The following is a 20331-nucleotide window of genomic DNA, read 5'->3' on the forward strand; positions in this document are numbered from 1 at the left end:
AGCAGGCGGGTCGGCGCAGGGTCGCGGCGGGGCCCGGCTCCTCTGGCGGGCGCGGAGCCGGGGACACTGGGCAGCGGCCTGCCTCGGTCCCGCGGTCGCCGGGCCGCCCGGGGAAGGTGCCGCCGCCTACGGGCTCTTTGGCCCCTGGCACAGCCCCACTTTGCAGACTGGAAGGCTGAGGCGCGGGAGGCGGAGCAAGCCCGGAAGCTGCAGCTGCTGGGGAGCCGAGGGGGTCCCGGGTCGGGGACCCCTTCCCACCCTCTCCGCTCCGCTCCCGGCCAGGCTGCCACCCAACAGCGCTCCCTCCGGACCCCGGCGCCCCCCCTCCGACGCCTCCCGCCCCCGGCGGCCCCCTTCCCCAGCATCTCCAGCATCTCCCTCCCGGGCGCCCAGAGCACCCCCGGCCTCCTCCCCCGCTCCCCTCCGGCCGGGTCTCCCCCGGCGCCCCCTCCACACTTCCTGCCCCGCGGGGGCCCAGGGGCCCGCCCCCTTCCTGCCCCGCCCCGCCCCGCGGGCCGCGGGCCCCGCCTCCCCGCCGTCCAGCCGCCCCTCCGTCCCCTCCCTGGCGGGCGCCGGCGCTCCCCACCCCAGGCCGACGACAGCCCGAGTGAGAGGCAGGTGAGTGACCTGCCCCGGGGAGGGCCGCGGCGCGAGTTCTGCGTGAGGGTGGGGGCAGCGGAGGGGCAGGGGGCACCTGTGTCCCCCCACCGCGGACCGCACGCAAGTGGCATGCCCTGAGGCCTCTTCCCGAGCCCCCGGAGTGCCTTGGGGGGCGGGGGGCTGCCCCCCAGCGTGACTCCCGGGGGAGGGGGGATGCTGGCGGGAGAGTGGGGCACCGTGTCCTTTTCCTGGGCTGAGGGGAGCCTTTGGAGCACCCACCCGGGAATCAAGGCCGCTTGAGTGCCAATCTCCGCTGTGCGCCATCCTGGCCATCGTCCCCTGTGCCTCCCCCACTCTTTCTAGGCGAGGACTCAGAACACGGTGCCTACCCATGGACTGTTGGAGGCACAGATGGACAAAACTCACCTCCTGGTTAGCACAGCGCCTGGTCAGGGCTTTGTTAGTGCCCCGGGCTCCCAGACAGGCAGGAGGGTTAGGGAAGGACCCAGGTGTGCAGCGCCCTGGCGCTCATCGCTTGACCAGTTTAGGGCACAGGAAATTGGCCAATGGTCTCCTGTATCTGTAGCCTCAGAAAGCCTTGGGCTGGGCAGATCATTTGAGGTGGCAAGGCTGGGGTGAGGCTGGGGGGTGGTCACCCCCTAGAGCGGGGCCCCACCAGCCCACCCCCAGCCCCACCCTATTGCCTGTCTTCAGTACTGGGTTCTCACTCTCCTGTTTTGACCTTTACAAGTGGCCTCTCCCAGGGCTGGGCTGTGACCCCAATCCCCAGGGAGGGGAACAGCTTGTGCTGGGCCGAGGTTCCCAGGCTCGGGCTGAGCCGGACCTCTGCTCCAGGCAGGACTGGGCAAGGGGTCAGCTCTCACCCCTGGCCTCAGCTGGGCCTCAGCGGGGGGCTGGTGCAGGCAAGGGGCTATTCTCAGAACTCCACCCCAATCCATGCTCTAATATCTGTGTGTGTGCCCACATGAGCCAAGTGTGGGGGCAGCTCTCCTGTCTCCTTCCTCTGTCCCTAGCTGCTCCTCTCTCACTCCCAAAGTCCTCCAAAGTCATCCCAGCACACTCACCACTGTAGTTGGGGCTCCCTTCCCAGCACAGAGGAGCTGGGTGGAGGCCAGGCTTGCCTCTCTGGCCCCCTGTCTTCACTGGGAGGTGAAACCAAGGGTTGGCATCTGCTTCTTCATTCCCCCTATTCCATCCCCTATCAGACTTTCCCAGAAGAGGAAATGGGCTCTCCAGGCAGAGATAGAGGTCACTGGGCTGCTGTCTGCCTGCCCCCACCCCCAGCTGCTGAGGAGGGTGCAAGAGTCAGGCAGCGCCTCCACGCTGTGCTCCCCAGACTCTTTAGAGTGGCCTGGGAAACACTGAGAAACAGCCTCCCTGGATTCATCCCAGCCCCACCAACCCAGCCCCGCCATCCCAGCCCCAGCCCCAGCATCCCAGCCCCCAGCATCCCAGCCCCCAGCATCCCAGGCCTCTCATCCCAGCCCCGGCCCCATCCCCAGCCCCCTCATCCCAGCCCCAGCATCCCAGTCCTGTCATCCCAGCCCCGTCATCCCAACCCCACCATCCCAGCCCCGGCCCCATCCCCAGCCCCAACATCCCAGCCCCCTCCTCCCAGCCCCACCATCTCAGCCCTGTCCCCAGCCCCCTCATCGCAGCCCCGTCCCCAACCCCAACATCTCAGCCCCACCATCCCAGCCCCCTCATCCCAGCTCCACCACCGCAGCCTGGCCATCCCAGCCATCCCAGCTCCACCAGCTAGCTTAAGGAGGATGTTGATACCAAACCTGGCACATAATTGGGCAGGGAGAGGCCAGCAGGAGGAAGGGGAGACAAGAAAGGAGAGACAAAGCTGGAAATAGAGACAAAAATAGGGGAACAGAGATGGAGTGACATGGCAAACAAGAGCCAGAGGGAAGGAAAGGCAGACTTAGGAAAACAGAGCAGAGACCTAAAGAAAGAAAAGAAAGGGATGGAGAGAAAAGAGAATCCAGTCTGAAGACCAGAGGGGAGGCAGAGGGAAAGGAGGGTGCAAAGGGGCAGCATGGACTTTAGGGTTTGGTAGCCCTGGTGCCAATCCCTGCTCTGCCCTCACTCGGCTGTGTGGCCTGAGGCAAATTACCTAACTCCTCTGGGATATCTTTATCTACAAAATGGGAAGCATAATGGCACCCACTTTTCAGGATTGCTGAGAGAATGACTAGAAATCAACTAGCCCACAGCACACATTCAATAGGGGGTGGTGATAGCTATCACAGCACTCACATGTGTCAAGACAGAGATCTCCAGAGAGACCCGCAGGTGGGGGGCTCTGACACGGGGCCTTCAGGGTCCCCTCCCCTGCCTCGGCCTCCCACCCCACCCTCACAAGGCGCATCAGGAACCCAGTCCCTCTGATTTCAGGGAGGGGGGAAGTGTGGGGCTACCCCAGGGCCCAAGGCCCATGGCACAGGGTAACAGCTCAGGCGTGTGGGCACACCTCCTCTTCCCCAGGTGACTCAGGGCCTTGCACCATGGTGCACTCATCCCTTAGGAACTTGGAACTCCCGCCATGAGGGTGGAGGCTCTATGACCTTCAGGGCCCTGGAATGACGGCCCAGTTCTGCTGACCGAGGAACTGAGGTGAAGCCATGGGCACCAGATGCCTCTCCCTCACCCACGGTGTGCCCCACAAAGTAACTTCAAGGCTGGCGAGAGTCAGCAGGGGCTTCAGTATTCATCTGGCTGCCTGCCTGGCTGCTCAGTGTGTTTTCTGGAGCTGGCCGGTGCTGGGGACAGTGGTGAGAAAGGCAGGAGAGTGCACGAACCCCACAGAGCTCTATTCCAGTGGGGGAGACAATCCTTAATCAAAAGTGTCATGGCCAAGGTGTGTGGGGGCGGAGGGAAGGCCCTGGGAGAGGAAGGAGATGGAGGGTCCTGCAGCCTGCGGGGAAGCCAGGGCACAAACCTGCAGTCCCAACACTGACCCCAGATCCAGCCATCAGGCTTGAAGGTTTCCGGGCTAGGGACCCCTGGACTGGCCTGGGTCAGTCCCACATGCCCTCCAGAGGAGGGACATGTGTGCCAAGCCTTTGGCTGGGGTCCAGGGAGGTGTTGGTCTGTGTGCAGTTTTGAGCCAGCCTGGAGTGGGGGACATGACTGGCCCATGCCCTTAGGCCGGGAGGAATGGGGGAAGTATGCTGAATCCCGGAGGTGGTTGGAGGGTGGACACCTGGCGGGCCTGGCTCCTGTGTGCCCTTTCCGAGGTGTGGGGAGCCACAGAGGGCGTCAGAGGGTGGCGGTGTGGGGGCAGGCTGGACGGAGTAGCTCCCCAGCCTGTGTCATCTGGGGCTTCTCTGCCCAGTGCTTCGTTCTTTGAAATCGGTTCTGATCCTGCTGCAGCTGCTGACGACCCCTTGGCCCTGAGCACATCGTGCTCCCCAGCGCTTCCATAGTCCTCCCTTGGTGAGGACAGCGGTGGCTGGCACCCGCAGGCAGTGGCAGGGCTGGGAGCGGCACCTGGCGCCAGCCTCTAGTAGGCATGCGATGGATGTTGAGTGAATCAGAATCCCCACAGTTTCCCTATTTCCTGATGAGTAAACAAGTCGGGCTGAGGACCCTCTAGCTCCTGTTTCCTGAGCCACAGAGAACACAGGGCCAGCCCCTCACCCCTGCCCCCTTCCCGCCCAGCCTCTAGTGAGCACACAGGCTTCCTGTCTCTCCATCCGGCCGACATGCCTGGCGTGCCGGAGGCCTGGCGGCCTGGCTGGAGGCAGGAGGGGCCATGTGTGACATGGACACATGCACACGAGTGGCGGGAGGCACAAAGTGGCCTGGCTGCTGGTGCACTGGGGCAGGATGCGTCCCTTTGTGCAGAGGCAGGGAGGGGCCTGCAGACTGAGGTCTACCGGCTGAATTGGGGGGACTAAGTGATCCTGTCTCCGTAGCAAAGATGGGTTTGGAAAGGGCACGGAGAAACAGGCACAGAGACAGGAAAGCAACAGAGAGATAAGGGAGATAGATACAGGGCAAGGCACCCGTGGTTTCCGCTGCACACCCAAGGGTGCATGCCCTAGTGCAGTGAACGTACTACACAGCCCTACTATGCCTGGAAGCCTTGACTTAGGAAAGGAGAGAGAGGCAGAAATTGATGGAGAAAGGCAAAAAGGCAGAAGCAGAGAGGGCTTGTTTGTTTTCTTAAAGATTTTATTTATTAGAGAGAGAAAAGGGGCAGAGGAAGAGGGACAGAGAATCCAAAGCCAACTCCACACTGAGCATGAGCCTGACGTGGGGCTCGATCCCTGACTGTGAGATCACGACCTGAGCTGATCTACTGGCTGAGCCCCCTGGGCACTGTGAGGGCAGAACATTTTTGATGAAGCACAAAACAAAAACAAAAAGAGGCAGAGACTCTAGAATTTAGGGGATTCCTTTGTGTAGCAGCGCAGCCCCACCGGGCAGCTTCCGGGCTGAGGTCACTGGCAGTAGCGGTCCAACCCTCCCTGTACCCCAGGAGACGTGGCGGTCACACTCCCATTTTACAGGCAAGGGAATGGAGGCTCACAGGGCTAACTGACATGCCTGAGATCACACAGCTTTGAGTGACAACCTATAAGTCCTGGAACCTAGGGACTCCAAGATGGGAGGGGGACAGAGATAGAGATGAAGGGTGGGGGCAGTGGCACCAGGGGTTGGTGCTCAGGCTGGGGGCTGCAGGGGGAAGGAGAACATAGGCGTCCTGTCTCAGCAACTGCCTTTGGCTTAAGGATGTACCTGGCGGGCAGCCCATTGTTCTGAGGGATCAGGTTTTGTGGGGGGTCTGGCCCCCTCCCACTCCCACTTCCCTTCTCTGTGTCAGCAGCTAAGGCCCCATTCCCGGATCATCCTGGGGGTTCTTCAGAAAAAAACAAGAAACAGCTTTTCTTGGAATTAATACCCAAAGGGTATGACAGTGCCAAGGGCAGTGGGATGGGGATGGGGTGCAGGAGGCAGGGAGGCCCATCCTGAACACAGTGGATATTAATTGAGCACCTTCATCTGTATTAACTCCTGTATTGATCTGCAGGGACAGACAGTCCCACAGAGAGAAGTGCTACTGATCAACCCCTTTTACAGAGGAGGGGACTCAGAGCTGTGAGTCACTGCCCCCCCAGGGAAAAGTTACAGAGGGGAGCTGGTGGGGAGGCCCTCGACTCTGCCTCCTGTCCACCAGGAACTCTACCCCATTCCGCAGATTCATTTTCCTCCTCCTAAGAGGCTAGGGCACAAGAGGACAGGACTCCCCGCTGGAGGGAATCGAAGAAGAGCTGGGGCCAGGCTGTGGGTGGGCCTGGAGGCCGCGCACTCCGCACTCCGGCCCTGGGGGCTCTGGGGGCTCAGGGCCTGGCCAGGGGCCAGCTGCCTTGCATCTTGAGGTGGAGGAGAAAGCTCGACTCATTCCCGACTGCAGACACATCCCAGTTCCCACGCCTCTGATGTGTTTTCTTGGCAGCCCCCCTCCCCTCCCCTCCCCCTGTCCGCCCCCACTAACGGTAGGCAGGCTCTCCCCCTGCTTAACTGACACTGTTACAAAGAGATGCAAAGCCCCTGGGATTCCCCGCCAGGGCTGGGCTGCCGAGAACCACTGGGAGCATGTGCCAGCGGGTTTGGGTTCCTGTGGGCTGGGTGGCCCTGGGGCCGGGACCCACTGCTGCCAGCATCCTCACCTGTAAAACAGTGCTGCTGGCCACAGTGGATGGAGGTCAGCTCCCAGAGACCCGTATACATTGTGGGGCTCCCCCCCTTTCTGCACACAGTAAATGATGCCAGGGGCTATGGGACATTCTCGGATGGGAAGGTGACAGGCAGGAGTCTATGGTGAGGGGGATGGGGCGCCCCCCCCGCTGAGTGCGTTGTGTACCCCTGGGGCAGGACTAGGTTGGGGAGCCAGAGCTGTCTGATTCAAGCCATTGAGGGGTATGTTTAAGCAGGGATGCCCCAATGCTGGGGACCTTGGGGTATCAGGAAAGGATGTCTAGGACCTCAGATTCCCCAGCCCCTCAGGGAGTCTCAGATGGAAACAAGGCGGTGGGGGTGGGGCTCCGGCTTGGATCTGGTCTGGGTTCCTCCCTCCTCAGGGGCTGGGGTCAGTCAGGCCCTGCTGGGATTCACCTTCACCTCTCCCCTCCCTGCGGACCCCCTACCCCTGAATGGTCTCACAGATCCGCTGGGAACCCCATGCATTCCCTTTGGGAGAATATGATCTCCCCACCCCTCCTGCCAGCCAACTGATCACCAGGGTCAGCCCTGAGATGGGGGGGTGGTCAAGCCCTCCTCATACTCCCCTGCCCACCTCCTGAAGCCCCCAGGTGAACCGTTTCCCCTAGACGTTGGCCTAGGAGGCAGTGACTGGCTGGAGGGGCCATGTGAAGGGTGGCCACCTGCTCTCTGCTGCCCTTCACCCTGCCCCAGGTTCTACCTGCCACGGGGTGTGTGTCCCACTACAGCCTCACGCTCTGGGGACACAGGTCCCGGAGAGGGGGGCACGAGGGGGTGATCTGGATCCATTCAGACTAAGGCACAGTCTGAGGACAGTTGGGGGCTGGGCAGAGGACAGGGTAGAGATGGGAAGTGTGTGAAGGCTCAGGATCCTGCAGGGGCCCAGTCAGGGGTGGCCCTGCAGGGAGGAGGTCACCTGGGAGCCCACATGGGGGGGCCATGGAGGTGGGCCCTGGACCTGCAAAGGTGGCCATGCAGGGCAGGGGTGGAAGGGATAGTTTGGGGATGGTGGGAGGAGGAGCCAAGTCTGTTCAGGAGGGGAATGGGGGGATGCAAAGGTTGCTGTGGGGTGGTGCCCTGGAACAGACTGGGGACTGTCTGAAGGATGCTGGTGACTGTGGCCTGGCTCTCTGAGACAGGTTGAACCTCCCCCTCAGCCCTGCAGAGGGGGCCAGGGTGCTCAGCTCAGGAGGCAGCTCCTGGAGGAAGGCTTCTGGCCCTGCCACTGGCATCCCACCTTCTGAGGACATGGTGTCCCACGACCCCACTCCTTGCTGCCCTCCCCCACGTATGTTCATTCTAGCCAGCCTCTATTTCCTGTTTTCAGGCTCCATATCCTGAGCACTGGGATCCCCCAGGACACTGTCTGGCCCCCCAGGCCCTGGGGTCTGGCCGAGCTGCCCTGCCCCCAGCTCATCTGAGTGGCTCAGGCTGCAGGAAGCCGCAGAGGCCTGGTGAGTTACCTGAGGAGTGATGGAGGCTAGAGGGGGACCTGTGCCCTGGGCCTGCAGTAACGGGGCCACCGGCCAGGGGACTGCAGGGTGGGAAGCCGGGGCGACAGCAGCAGGAGGTGGTGGGAGGCAGTGGAGGGTGATACAGGTCCCATCAGGCATCTCTCTCACTTGGACCTGGAGGGTGGGTAGAGGGGTGGCTGCGGGGACCCTGGAAGTGTGTGGGTGGGGGGCAGAGGGTGGGGCCAGGCAGCACGCATTCCAGAGATTCTCAGGGGGACAGGGGGGCCAGCAACCACGACCTCTTTCTCTTCTTAGGGAAAATCACTAGCAGATGTGGGCGCCTCAGGGAGGCAGGGAGCAGGGAGCTCTGAACACAGAATGTGAGCTGCGGGGGTGGGTGCTCAAGGAGCTCAGCCCCTCCCCAGCTCAGGAGCAGAGCAGACCCAGCTGAGGTCCTGACCCGCTGCCTGCCCTCCCGGTGGGCTCCCCACCCATTGCGTGGGCAGGCAAGGCCGGTAGGAGGCCGGTTGGAGGCCGTGGGGAGGGGAGTGGCTTCCAGATGGTCTGGGGGGTGGGGGAGGTGCAGGAGGGGGGCTCTTAAATCTGAGGCAGGGTTGGGGACCTCCTCAGGCAGGAGATAGCCCTGGGACTTGGGGACCATGGTGTTCTGGCAAGTGCCACTGCCTCTGGCCAGGTGGGGAGGGGGGCTTGCCCCTGGTGTGTCTGTGTCCCTGGTGTAAATCACCCCCAGCCTGATTTCAGGCTGCTAGTGCGTCCTCTCTGGCTGGGGACTTTGGAAGAGGTGGGCACAGTTGGCTCCTGGGAGCCCGCTGAGCTACAGTACCACCAGCAAACCCCTCCTCCCCACCGGGGCTAGGAGGCACCCCTTCAAGGTTGTCTGGACCAGCCCTCCTCCCACCCATCTTTGCCATGGGCTCCCAGCTGCTTCAGAGTGGGTTTGGCCCCGCCTGCATGCCTGCAGTGACAGGAAGCTCCCCCTGCAGTGGGGTTCCATTATGGACTGCTGAGAGTGTGAATTCTCACTCCAGCTGAGCCCCAGTGGGCTTCCCTCACGACATCCCCACCCGCTGCAGTTTGGTACCTGGGTATACCAGTGGCAGAGTGCCGGGGGAGGGGCTGGGCTGCGCCCTGGGGCTCAGAGGTACAGGGCAGGAGCCCTGCCTCCAGAGGCATTGGGCTGGGTGTGAGCGAAGGGTGCCGGAGGGATGGGGGGCAGTCTGCAAAGGAGGGGCATCACTTGAGGGAGACTTTCAGGGGTGAGGAGTCAGGTGAAGAATGGAGGGAGGATGGCCAGGTGGAGGGAACAGCCACCTGGTCAGGAACAGGACCTGAGGGAGCAGAGCCCACGGGGCATGGGGCCAGGCAGCCTTGGGTCTTCTGCACACCTCCTGCTGGTCCCCCCAGGCTTGTAGCTGTAGTACCTGTAGCCCGCCCGGCGCCCGGCCTCCGCGATGCCACCACCTCTGCGCTCCCTCCTCCTGGCCCTGGGCCTGGGGCTGGCTGGTACCCTCAACCCCAGTGACCCCAACACCTGCAGCTTCTGGGAAAGGTGAGGGGCCCTCGCTGCTTCCCCAGCTCCCCTGTGGCCTACTGGGTCTCCTCTTCCCTCCTACTTCTGCCTCCCCTCCTCTGCGCTCTCTGCCCCCCTCATAGGCTGCCTCTGACCCTGTCCTTTCCTGTCCCCGTCCCCTGTCCCTGTGGGAAGCTGGGTGTAGGACAGAGCACAGGGTGGGAGCCATTCACTGTGGAGCAAGCAAGGGGGCTGGTCCAGGGGAGCAGAGAGGACAGAGTTGGGGGAATGAGGCCTGGTGGGAGGCGGGGGGCGGGGGGTCGACCCTTCTCCATCAGCTGGGCCCAGAAATCAGTTCTAGCTCAATCTCCCATGTAGGGATGAGGAGGAGGGCAAGATGAAAGGCTCTGGTCCTATAGGGTGAGGAGGGGGCAATGATAGTGGTGTCCCTGGAACATTCCAATCTGGGAGGACCCCCTCCAGAAGGAGGGGGCCAGGATCAGGGTTCACCCTAGGCTTAGGGCAACCCCAAATCTAGGGGCAGCATGCCCCACCATGGTCCAGCCCTCATACCCCTGCTTTCTGAGTGCCCTGTGTCAGCCCCCTACACTGGCCCCTTACCCCATCCTGTCCTGCAGCTTCACCACCACCACCAAGGAGTCCCACACCCGCCCCTTCAGCCAGCTCCCCTCGGAGCCCTGTGACCGGCCCTGGGAGAGCCCCCACACCTGCCCCCAGCCCACGTGAGTGCACGTCCGTTCCCTTCAGCTGGCCCTGGCCCTGGCCCTGCACACCCTCATCTCTTCTTAAGACTCTGGAGTGCAGAGGACACTTCTGGCTTCAAAGCACTCAAGGGGTGGTTTGGGGAGCTCATGTGGGGTGTGTGTGCATGCGTGGGGTATTGCATGCCTGTGTGTGTGCGTGTGGTCAGGGAGGGGGCAATGAGGGAGCGCTCCTGTGCTCCCCTGGGCCTTCCCCAGTGCCACACTGTGATGGGGTGGATGGCCTGGCCTCAGCGGGGGCACTGAGGGCCACCGTTGGGGTCTCCCCTAGAGTTGTCTACCGGACAGTGTACCGCCAGGTGGTGAAGACAGACCACCGGAAGCGCCTGCAGTGCTGCCAGGGCTTCTATGAGAGCAGGGGCACCTGTGTCCGTGAGTCCTGGGTGGGGGCAGGGTGGTGGTAGCTGGGGCCGTGGGGTGTGGGGCCCTGGCCCACCCTTCCCAGTTCTTCCCCGTCCCCTCTGGGTTTGTCCCCCTAGGACAGCAGCTGCCCTCTCTGCCTGGCTCTCCACTGTGTAGTCTCTGTCTCTGCATGTCCGCCTGTCTCTGGGCTGCCTGTGTCTCTCTGTCACCATGGGTCTGGGCCCATCTTTGTCTCTTCCTGGCCCTGTCTCTCTGCTGCTGTCTTTGACTTGTCACTGCCCAGGCTCTCCAGCCCACCCCGAATCCCCCCCCGACCAGAATCTGCTTGGGCCCTCTCCCCTTCCCTCAGTCCTGTAGAGACCCCTGCCCACCTGCCCCCTCTGCCCACCCTGCTCTGCACAGCAGCCATGTCTGGTCCCTACCTGAGTGTCCCCTCTCCATTTCCTTAACAAGATGCTTGGAGAATGTCACAGAGTGGGCCTGGGGAGCCTGCAGTTCTGAGCTCTGGTCCACTTCTGGCCTGAGATGTGGGCCCTCACTGTTCTGTGGCACCTCTTAGAGGCAGAGGTGCTACTGGTGTGTGTGGGGTAGCTGGGGGGCTCAGTTGGTGAAGCGTCTGCTTTCAGCTTGGGTCATGATCTCGGGGTCCTGGGATCTAGTCCCCCATTGGGTTCCCTGCTCAGTGGGGAGTCTGCTTCTCCTTCTCTTACTACCCTTGCTGTCTCTGTCAAATAAATAAAATCTTAAAAAAAAAAAAAAAAAAAGAAGAAGTGCTGGGGGGGTGATTACCAGGCCCCATGCAGAGGAGGGTGGGGTCGAGCTTCCAGGGAGGAGAGGGGGTTGGGAGCAGGGAAAGCGCTTCTCACTCGCTCCATCTCTGCCCCAGCACTTTGCGCCCAGGAGTGCGTTCATGGCCGCTGTGTGGCGCCCAATCGGTGCCAGTGTGCGCAGGGCTGGCGGGGTGACGACTGTTCCAGTGGTGAGTGCCTGGTGATAGCAGGGACAGAGGACCCTGGGCAGCACCCTCCCCACTGCTCACAGGTGCTTGGTCCCCTAGGACAGGTACCCCAAGAGCTCCATGGTAGCTAGCTGCCTCTTCTGGGGGTGTGGTACAGGGCATGGGTTAGGGGGCCAGCTGGGAGACAGAGCAGGGACTGAGTGGACGCTGGGGAGGGGGCAAGCCCCTGGTGACATCCTTCTACCTTCATCCCACAGCATGTGCCCCAGGAATGTGGGGGCCACAGTGTGACAAGCCCTGCCACTGCGGCAACAGCAGCTCCTGTGACCCCAAGAGTGGAGCGTGTCTCTGCCCTTCTGGCCTACAACCCCCACACTGCCTCCAGCCCTGCCACCCCGGCCAGTATGGCCCTGCCTGCCAGTTGCGCTGCCAGTGCCATGGAGCACCCTGTGACCCCCAGACTGGAGCCTGCTTCTGCCCCCTGGAGAGAACTGGACCCAGGTGCACAATGGGTCGCAGGGATACATGGGGATATGAGGGGACTCAGACTGGGTCCCAAACGGGACAGAATGGAGAGGCCAAGGTCCTCATCCCAACTCTGCCACTAGCTAGTTGAGGGACCTTGAACAAATCATTGACTGTTCACGTGCTTGCTTCCCATGTGTAAGAGGGCAACAGTGTCCTCCACCTAGAAGGCTCGCTATGAAGATGGCCTGAGCGTGCATGTGTGTGAACATGTGTCGCCAAGTGGGGCTGAGACAGGGTCCCACAGAAGCCCGTTGCAAGGAGGCGTGGGCGGTGTGAGGGAGAGGCACTAGGTAGAGATCCTGAGGGGCTCCTCTGGGACAGAAAGGCTATGGCAGGCAGAAGCATTCCCCCAGAGGTGACAGCAGGAGCAGGGGTGCCCTACCCCATTTGGTGCTGCTGGCTGTTCTGCGCCATTTCTGGTCCCAGAAACCTTTAGCTTTCTGACTCCTGTGGTCCCCAACAGGGAAGGGGGAGGGGACCGGAAGGCTGGATGCCTCACTGAGCTCTGAGGCCTCTGGATTAGCTCCCAGAAAAGCAGGCAGGTGGCAGCCCTTGGAGGCAAAGGGGAAGCAGGTATTGCTGTGGCACATGCTGACCTCGGCTGCTTTGCCCAGCAGCTGTGAGGTGGCCTGTCTTCGGGACACCCGTGGATTCTCCTGCCCCAGCACCTATCCCTGCCACAACGGGGGTGTCTTCCAGGCCTCTCAGGGCTCCTGCAGCTGCCCCCCCGGCTGGATGGTGAGAAGGCTGGGCCTGCGGGTATGGGGTGGTTCTCAGCAGGGCTGGGAGGAGGCTGTGTGAAGGGGATGGGATCCCTGACCCGCAGAGGTTTGGGGTTTGAGGTCCGGGGGAGTCAGGGGGTCCCCTTCCTGTTGGGAGGGTCGGGGCGCCTGGGGCTCTGTGCATTTTCCACGTCTCCAGGGCACCATCTGTTCCCTGCCCTGTCCGGAGGGCTTCCACGGACCCAACTGCTCCCAGGAGTGCCGCTGTCACAACGGTGGCCTCTGCGACCGGTTCACCGGGCAGTGTCGCTGCACTCCAGGCTACACGGGGGATCGGTGAGTGGCTTTGCGGTCGCGGGAGCGGCGGCGGGCGGGTGTGGTGTGGGCGCCGCCAGGCTCACTCAGCGGGCGCCCAGGTGCCAGGAGGAGTGCCCCGTGGGCCGCTTCGGCCAGGACTGCGCCGAGACGTGCGACTGCGCCCTGGGCGCTCGCTGCTTCCCCGCCAACGGCGCGTGCCTGTGCGAGCACGGCTTCACCGGGCACCGCTGCGCCGAGCGCCTCTGCCCCGACGGCCTCTACGGCCTCAGCTGCCAGGAGCCCTGCACCTGCGACCCGGAGCACAGCCTCAGGTGGGCCGCGCCCGAGGGTCGAGGGTCGGAGGCCAGTGGGAGCCGCCACGGGTGCTGAAGCCGCGGACGCTGGCCCGGGGGCGGGAGGGGCCTCGGGCACGGGTGCGGGGGCGCGCTCAGGACGGCCCCCGTCCCCGGTTCGGTGGAGTCCCGCGTCCGCAGCGCCGAGGGCCCGAGGGGCGGGGGACCCCGGGGAGGCCGGGCAGGCGCGCGCCGACCCGGTCCGACGGCGCCCGCTCCCGCCACAGCTGCCACCCGATGAGCGGAGAGTGCTCGTGCCTGCCGGGCTGGGCTGGCCTGTACTGCAACGAGAGCTGCCCGCAGGACACGCACGGGCCCGGCTGCCAGGAGCACTGCCTCTGCCTGCACGGCGGCGTGTGTCAGCCCGACAGCGGCCTGTGCCGGTGTGCGCCCGGCTACACGGTGAGGCCCGGCGATGGCCCGGGGGCGGGCGGAGGGGCCGGGCCGCCCCCTCACGGCCCCCTCCCGCGCCTTCAGGGCCCGCACTGCGCCAGCCTCTGCCCCCCCGACACCTACGGAGTGGGCTGCTCCGCGCGTTGCTCCTGCGACAACGCCATCGCCTGCTCGCCCATAGACGGCGCCTGCGTCTGCAAGGAGGGTAATGGGGCGGGGCCTCCGGGGAGGGGCGGCTTGGGGGCTGGGCCACGGGGACGAAGGAGGGCCCAAGGGCAGGGGCGGGCCCGGGGCAGGGGAGAGGCTGCAGGGTGAGGGTGGAGCCCCGGGCAGCAGCTGGACGGTGGGAAAGTAGCCAGGCTACTTCCTTCCTGGAATATCCACTTTGCTTTTCTTCAACCACAAAAATCCTCCTGGTGCTTAAAGGCCCAGTCAGAAGCCCCCTTTCGGGCGAGCATGCCTCACCCTCGGTCATCTAGAACCATACAAGGGCAGGGCCGGGAAGGGCTTCTGAGATCCGCCCCGGGCCCGCTGGCCACCTGGAGGCTGGATTCTGACGCGGATTTGTGGTACTTGGCTGGCTCTCTGTGATATTTAACCAACCTCCAGTCCCCACACCTCCCCGTAGTCTTACACGTGATCTGCGTTAACTCATTTAGTTACCAGGCTTGGGATTTGCTCTAAGCATTTGGATTTTCTGCCAAGCCTCCCCATTCTGCAGGAGAGGCAGGCCGCAGAAGGGGGTGATGCACCACGGGCAGCCACCTAGCGTCTTCGCAGCTTCAACCGGTGCACATGCTTGCCTCCTGCCTGGGCCCTGAACTTCCACTTCCCACTTCCACTTCCCACTTGCACTTCCACTTCCACTCCCAGCTCCTAGCACAGAGCCCCACACAGCCGATGCCCCGTATGTGTGCTTGTTCAGGGTCCGGGCTGGATCCCCATGCCTACCTGCAGGGCCCCTCTTCCAGGTTGGCAGCGTGGTAACTGCTCTGTGCCCTGCTCGCCTGGAACCTGGGGCTTCGGTTGCAATGCCAGCTGCCAGTGTGCCCACGAGGCAGCCTGCAGCCCCCAAACTGGAGCCTGTACCTGCACCCCTGGGTGGCATGGGACCCACTGCCAGCTCCCCTGCCCGGTAAGTGCTCAACAGCCTGGTCTGCCTAGGGGAGGGCAGGTCATAGCCACCCCCTACCCCAGCCCCAGCTGACTGACTGGCCTGCCCTGCCCTCTACTCGCTCTCCTAGAAGGGGCAGTTTGGAGAAGGCTGTGCCAGTCGCTGTGATTGTGACCACTCTGATGGCTGCGACCCTGTTCATGGACACTGCCAGTGCCAGGCTGGCTGGACAGGTGAGAATTGAGGGGTCCTGGCCCCAGTCCCGCAGCAGAATTGGGGGATATATCCTACAGGAAATGTATCCAGAAGAGCCCCTGTGGAAGTGGGGAGGTCTGGCCAGGCTCATTCTCCCCTTCTCTCCCACAGGTACCCGCTGTCACCTGCCCTGTCCCGAGGGCTTCTGGGGAGCCAACTGTAGTAACACCTGTACCTGCAAGAATGGGGGCACCTGCATCCCCGAAAATGGCAATTGTGTGTGCACCCCTGGATTCCGAGGCCCCTCCTGCCAGAGATGTGAGGCTCCCTCTCCTTCCTCCACTTGCCAGCAGGAGGGTGCAGTTCAACTTCAGATGCCAGAAGCCCCCTGAGGGTACCCCTCTTGGTTTCTTCTACCCCAAGTCACCACTGGCCTCTTTCCCCCAGCCTGTCAGCCTGGCCGCTATGGAAAACGCTGTGTGCCCTGCAAGTGTGCCAACCACTCCTCCTGCAACCCCTCAGATGGGACCTGCTACTGTCTGCCTGGCTGGACAGGGACCAATTGCTCCCAATGTACGTGGCGGCTTGTGTGTGAGAGCGCATGTGTGGGCAGCCGACAGGTAGGCTGAGGACCAGAGGCTTCTGTTCTGCTGCTTTGGGGTATAAAAGCCTCTGGGCCCACTTTGATTCAATAGTTTATATAAACAGTACAAGCATTATATAATCACCTGAGTACTCGGGGTACAGCAGTGAACAACAGGTCAGGAGGACAAGTCTTCTGCTCTTCTGCAGGGGAGCCTCGGAAGGGCATTATTTGGATATGGGGAGATCCCTAAGCTTGGTTTTGGACATGTTCTTTTTTTGCCTCTGCATTTTTTGATTTATATTTATTTTAAAGATTTTATTTACTTATTTGAGAGAGACAGAGCATGAGCAGGGGGGAGGGGCAGAGGGAGAGGGAGAAGCAGACTCCCTGCTGAGCAGGAAGCCCAAAGTGGGGCTCAATCCCAGGACCCCTGGATCATGACCTGAGCTGAAGGTAGACGCTTCATCGACTGAGCCACCCAGGCACCCCTTCAATTTATATTTGTATGTGGCTTCTTCCTCATGTAAATATATAAAGAACATCATGGAACAGATTAGTCCAAAAACCAAGTACCACAAGCATTAGAAAGGAGAAATGAGAAGCTGTGACCCAGAAAAGGCTGGCTGTGGGCTCGGAGGTGGCGGGCGGGGAGGTCGCCATAGAATTCGCTTCCATTGACCATTAGGGGATTCACTAATGTCAGGCATACCAAGGTTATACCTCAGATAGTATGGGTGCTTACTTCCCTCTTGTGTTAAAGAGAAAAAAAGAATCCAAGGCTAAGCAACGCAGGGTCGTATAGAAGAGTGGTTGTCTGGCCCTGGCCATGGGATTTTGAAATGGCCATTAGATAACCAAGTGCAGGTTTCAGTGGGCAGCTGGGCACATGATGAGCATCTGTGAATCATCGGTGTGCAGCTGTGGTTCAAAACCTTGGTGTCCCAGAGAGACCAACCCTGAGCAGATTCGGTGATGCTGGGGGCCGAGGATTCATCCAGTAGGGGCTTGCCCTGCCCCTCCAGACCATCACTTGTCTTCTGCAGCATGCCCTCGAGGCCGCTGGGGAGCCAACTGTGCCCAGCCCTGCCTGTGCCGCCATGGGGGGACCTGCCACCCTCAACATGGGAGCTGTTCCTGCCCTCCAGGCTGGACTGGACACCTCTGCTTGGAAGGTACCAATGGAAGGGGAACTCATGCCCTGCACCCAAGCCCCAAGACTGCAGGTTTCTGCCCCTTACCCCACCTGCCTCCTTGTCCCTCTCCCAGGCTGCTCTCCCGGGATGTTTGGTGCCAACTGCTCCCAGCTCTGCCAGTGTGGTCCTGGAGAGAGGTGCCACCCGGAGACTGGGGCCTGCCTGTGTCCCCCGGGATACAGTGGTGCCCCCTGCAGGATTGGTGAGTTTTTTGCTAGTCCCCCTCCTCCTCCGCGGTGTCCCCAGGGAACCAGGACCCAGATCCTTCATCTTCCCTGCCTCCCTACTGGGGCCTCTCCTCTGCACACGCCCTATGCTCACCAGCAGAGCCCAGACACCATGTTGAGTGGCCGTCCTATCCTCCTAGGAAGCCAGGAGCCCTTCACCATGATGCCTACCTCTCCAGTGACCTATAACTCGCTGGGGGCGGTGATTGGCATCGCAGTGCTTGGGTCCCTGGTGGTGGCCCTGCTGGCACTGTTCATTGGCTACCGCCATTGGCAGAAAGGCAAGGAGCACCAACACCTGGCTGTCGCCTACAGCAGCAGGCGCCTGGACAGCTCTGAGTATGTCATGCCAGGTGAGCTGGCCCGGCAGGGCACACGTGAAGGGCTGGCTTATAGGCTCCAGGAGGGTGGGGGCGGGGGGGATATGGGAAGTGGGGACTTGGAGGGAGAAGAGAAGTTGGGAGAGACCAACTGCTGATCTGCTGGGACAGCAGCTCTCCTGGGCTGAGGCCTGTTCTGCCCGGCCAGGTCACCATGCATCTGTATCTCTTCATGCAGATGTCCCTCCAAGCTACAGCCACTACTACTCTAACCCCAGCTATCACACCCTGTCACAGTGTTCCCCGAATCCCCCGCCTCCTAACAAGGTCAGTGCTGGTGGAGGGGATGCACTGTGAGGGGTGGGCACAGACCTAGTTCTCTGGAAAGTTCCATCCTGGCATGTTACTTTCCCTATCCAACCCTTCCACTAGGTTCCAGGCAGTCAGCTCTTCGCCAGCCTTCAAGTCCCTGAACGGCCAGGGGGAGCTCATGGGCACGAAAACCACACCACCCTGCCTGCTGACTGGAAGCACCGCCGGGAGCCCCCACCAGGGCCCCTGGACAGGGGTAAGAGCCTGGAGGCCGGGGCCCCTGGTGAGGGTGGCCAGGGCAGCCCAGCCTCCTGCCCCACTTGAATGTGGATCTCTGAAGAAGGGGTCTGGGCTCCAGTTCCAGAGGATGTGGGAGCCTGGAAACGAGAGCAGAGTCTGATCACCCAACGCTTCCTCCTCCTCCTCCTTCTCAGGTAGCGGCCGCCTGGACCGAAGCTACAGCCACAACCACGGTAGCAATGGTGGCCCAGGCCTATTCTCCAGCAAAGGTATGGGCACAGGGGCGAGGGAGGGGGCTGAGCTGGGGGTGAGGAGCCATGGCCTCCATAGAGCCTGACTTCCTTCCTCTCTCTTTATGGCCTGTCTCTGAAGAGGAGCTGGGGGCCAGCGTGGCTTCCCTGAGCAGTGAAAACCCCTATGCCACCATCCGGGACCTGCCCAGCCTCCTAGGGAACCCCTGGGAGAGCAGCTATGTGGAGATGAAAGGCCCACCATCAGGGTCACCCCCCAGGCAGCCCCCTCAGCTCCGGGACAGCCAGAGGCGGCGACACCCCCAGCCACAGAGAGACAGTGGCACCTATGAACAGCCCAGTCCTCTGACCTACGGTGAGCCTCCCTTCTCTGCTGGGGCAGGGGCTCGAGGTAACCAGGATGAGGGAGGGGGAAGGAAGGGTCAGAGGAGGAGAGCCCAGCAGGGGGCATGGTGTGGCAGCAGGAGCGTGAACTTTGGGCTCAGACTTGGGTTCATACCAGGCAAAGTCCTGGTTCCTAGGAGCAGTGGTTCCTACCTCACAGAGCTGAGGATTTGAAATGGTGGTCCTACAGGACCTGACTTGTAGGATCAGTACCCAGAAAAGGGGAACACAGTGACACAGGTTGGTGGCACAGTGTCCTCATCCTGTGAGGGGGGCAGGTCAGGGTGAGGACATGAACAATTGGCCTGCATCCAGGCACCATCTGTCTGTCTGTGGGCAGGAGAGGCAGCAGAGGGGAGGAGGGGGGAGGGAGGAGAAGGGAGGATCCACCTCCCATCCTATCCCCTCTCTGTCCCCAGACCGAGACTCTGTGGGCTCCCAGCCCCCACTGCCTCCGGGCCTGCCCCCTGGCCACTACGACTCCCCGAAGAACAGCCACATCCCTGGACACTATGACTTGCCTCCAGTACGCCATCCCCCGTCACCCCCACTCCGGCGCCAGGACCGCTGAGGAGTCAGGGTGGCACGCATACCATTCTTTGCTGCCCAAGGCTGGGGACAGAGCCTGCCATCCTGCCAGGAGCAGGGAGAGGACTGGCAGGCCGTGAACACAGACACGTTTACTAGAGGCAGTGGATGCTGAGGAGTCAGGGCCTGGCTCCTAGGTTACAGGATGGGAGACCCTGGTCCACGGGAAGCCCACATTCCCTTTCCTGTGTGTCCGGGCCTGCTGTTTCCCAAGGCCCCAGGGCCCTCGTACATAAACTGCTGGGATGAATGTTGCTAGAAAAGTCTGATTGCAGATTAATGTAAAAAATGTATATTGGGTTCCTTTTCTGTGCACTCCCAGGTGGGGCTGTGTGTGTGTGTGTGTGTGTGTGTTTTCAGAGGGCTTCTCGACACACAGCCTGTCCTGGGGGCACTCAGTGTGTAGTCGAGAGGCAGCCCAAACCCAGCTAACTGGCCTCCCTGCATCACTTGGTACCTGCTCCAACGCCTGCTCAGAGTACAAGGTGGTTAGGCAACCTCTGTCTGAAAGTCTTCATGAGTGGGCGCCCCATGGCTCTCTCGCTAGAGTCAAAACAGCCAAGGGCTTTAGGGGCTCTGCTGGCCGGGCCTGTTTCTTCAGCCTCACCTTGAACTGTGTTCGCTGTCACTCCATTGCAGTCACCCTGTGCTCCAGGTCCTCCTTCTAGCCACACTCCTTCCTACCACAGGGACTTTGCACACTCAGTCCTCTTCTCTTCCACTTACCTGTTAACTGCTGTTGGTCCTTCACCTCTCTCCTCATGGAAGCACTTCTCTTACACAGCACAGGTCGCACCTGAATGCATTCGTGGATGCCTGCAGGAGGCCTTCAGGTACTAGCCCTCTCTGGAATGGTGGTTTCTTTATGTGATCTTTTGATTAATCTCTGCCTCCCTCACCAGACTGTAGGTTCTCTGAAGGCAGGAATCATGTATTATGCTCAATATTGGTTCCCCTTGCCACACAGTAGGCACTCAATAAATGTTCCGCAAAAGACTGAGTGGTTGAGCGATCTGAAAATACCAGTGGAAAGTGCTGCGTAAGTGCTCCGGTGCGGGCAGACTGTGCACTCTGAGCGCATAGACCGCATAAGTCAGGTCTTCCCCAGGGGTGGCCTGTCCACGCGCAGCGTTGCAAAGGCCTGGAGGAGGGCAGGTGCTGGGAATGCCAGAAGGTGAGCAGA

The 20331-nt window shown here is 61.8% G+C and overlaps 1 protein-coding gene across 2 annotated transcripts; it reads left to right on the plus strand.

The window, feature by feature from the left end:
* Positions 1–487: 487 nt before the first annotated feature.
* On the plus strand, positions 488–20144 carry PEAR1 (platelet endothelial aggregation receptor 1). 2 transcript variants are annotated; one of them, XM_077901161.1, is made up of 24 exons: positions 488–618; positions 7685–7811; positions 9237–9381; positions 9981–10085; positions 10396–10496; positions 11374–11466; positions 11703–11946; positions 12591–12711; positions 12895–13031; positions 13112–13324; positions 13573–13747; positions 13823–13943; positions 14710–14873; positions 14983–15085; positions 15219–15365; positions 15495–15620; positions 16677–16805; positions 16900–17028; positions 17194–17406; positions 17612–17700; positions 17806–17941; positions 18120–18194; positions 18298–18531; positions 18980–20144. In XM_077901161.1, the coding sequence occupies exons 3-24, from the start codon at positions 9284–9286 to the stop codon at positions 19129–19131; spliced, it is 3105 nt and encodes a 1034-aa protein (XP_077757287.1). In that variant the 5' UTR covers positions 488–618; positions 7685–7811; positions 9237–9283; the 3' UTR covers positions 19132–20144. The 2 variants fall into 2 exon arrangements, with proteins under 2 accessions (XP_077757287.1, XP_077757288.1); XM_077901162.1 differs by lacking the exon at positions 9981–10085.
* The last annotated feature ends 187 nt before the right edge of the window (positions 20145–20331 follow it).

This window comes from Canis aureus, chromosome 6, assembly GCF_053574225.1.
Source record: "Canis aureus isolate CA01 chromosome 6, VMU_Caureus_v.1.0, whole genome shotgun sequence".
NCBI lineage: Eukaryota > Metazoa > Chordata > Mammalia > Carnivora > Canidae > Canis > Canis aureus.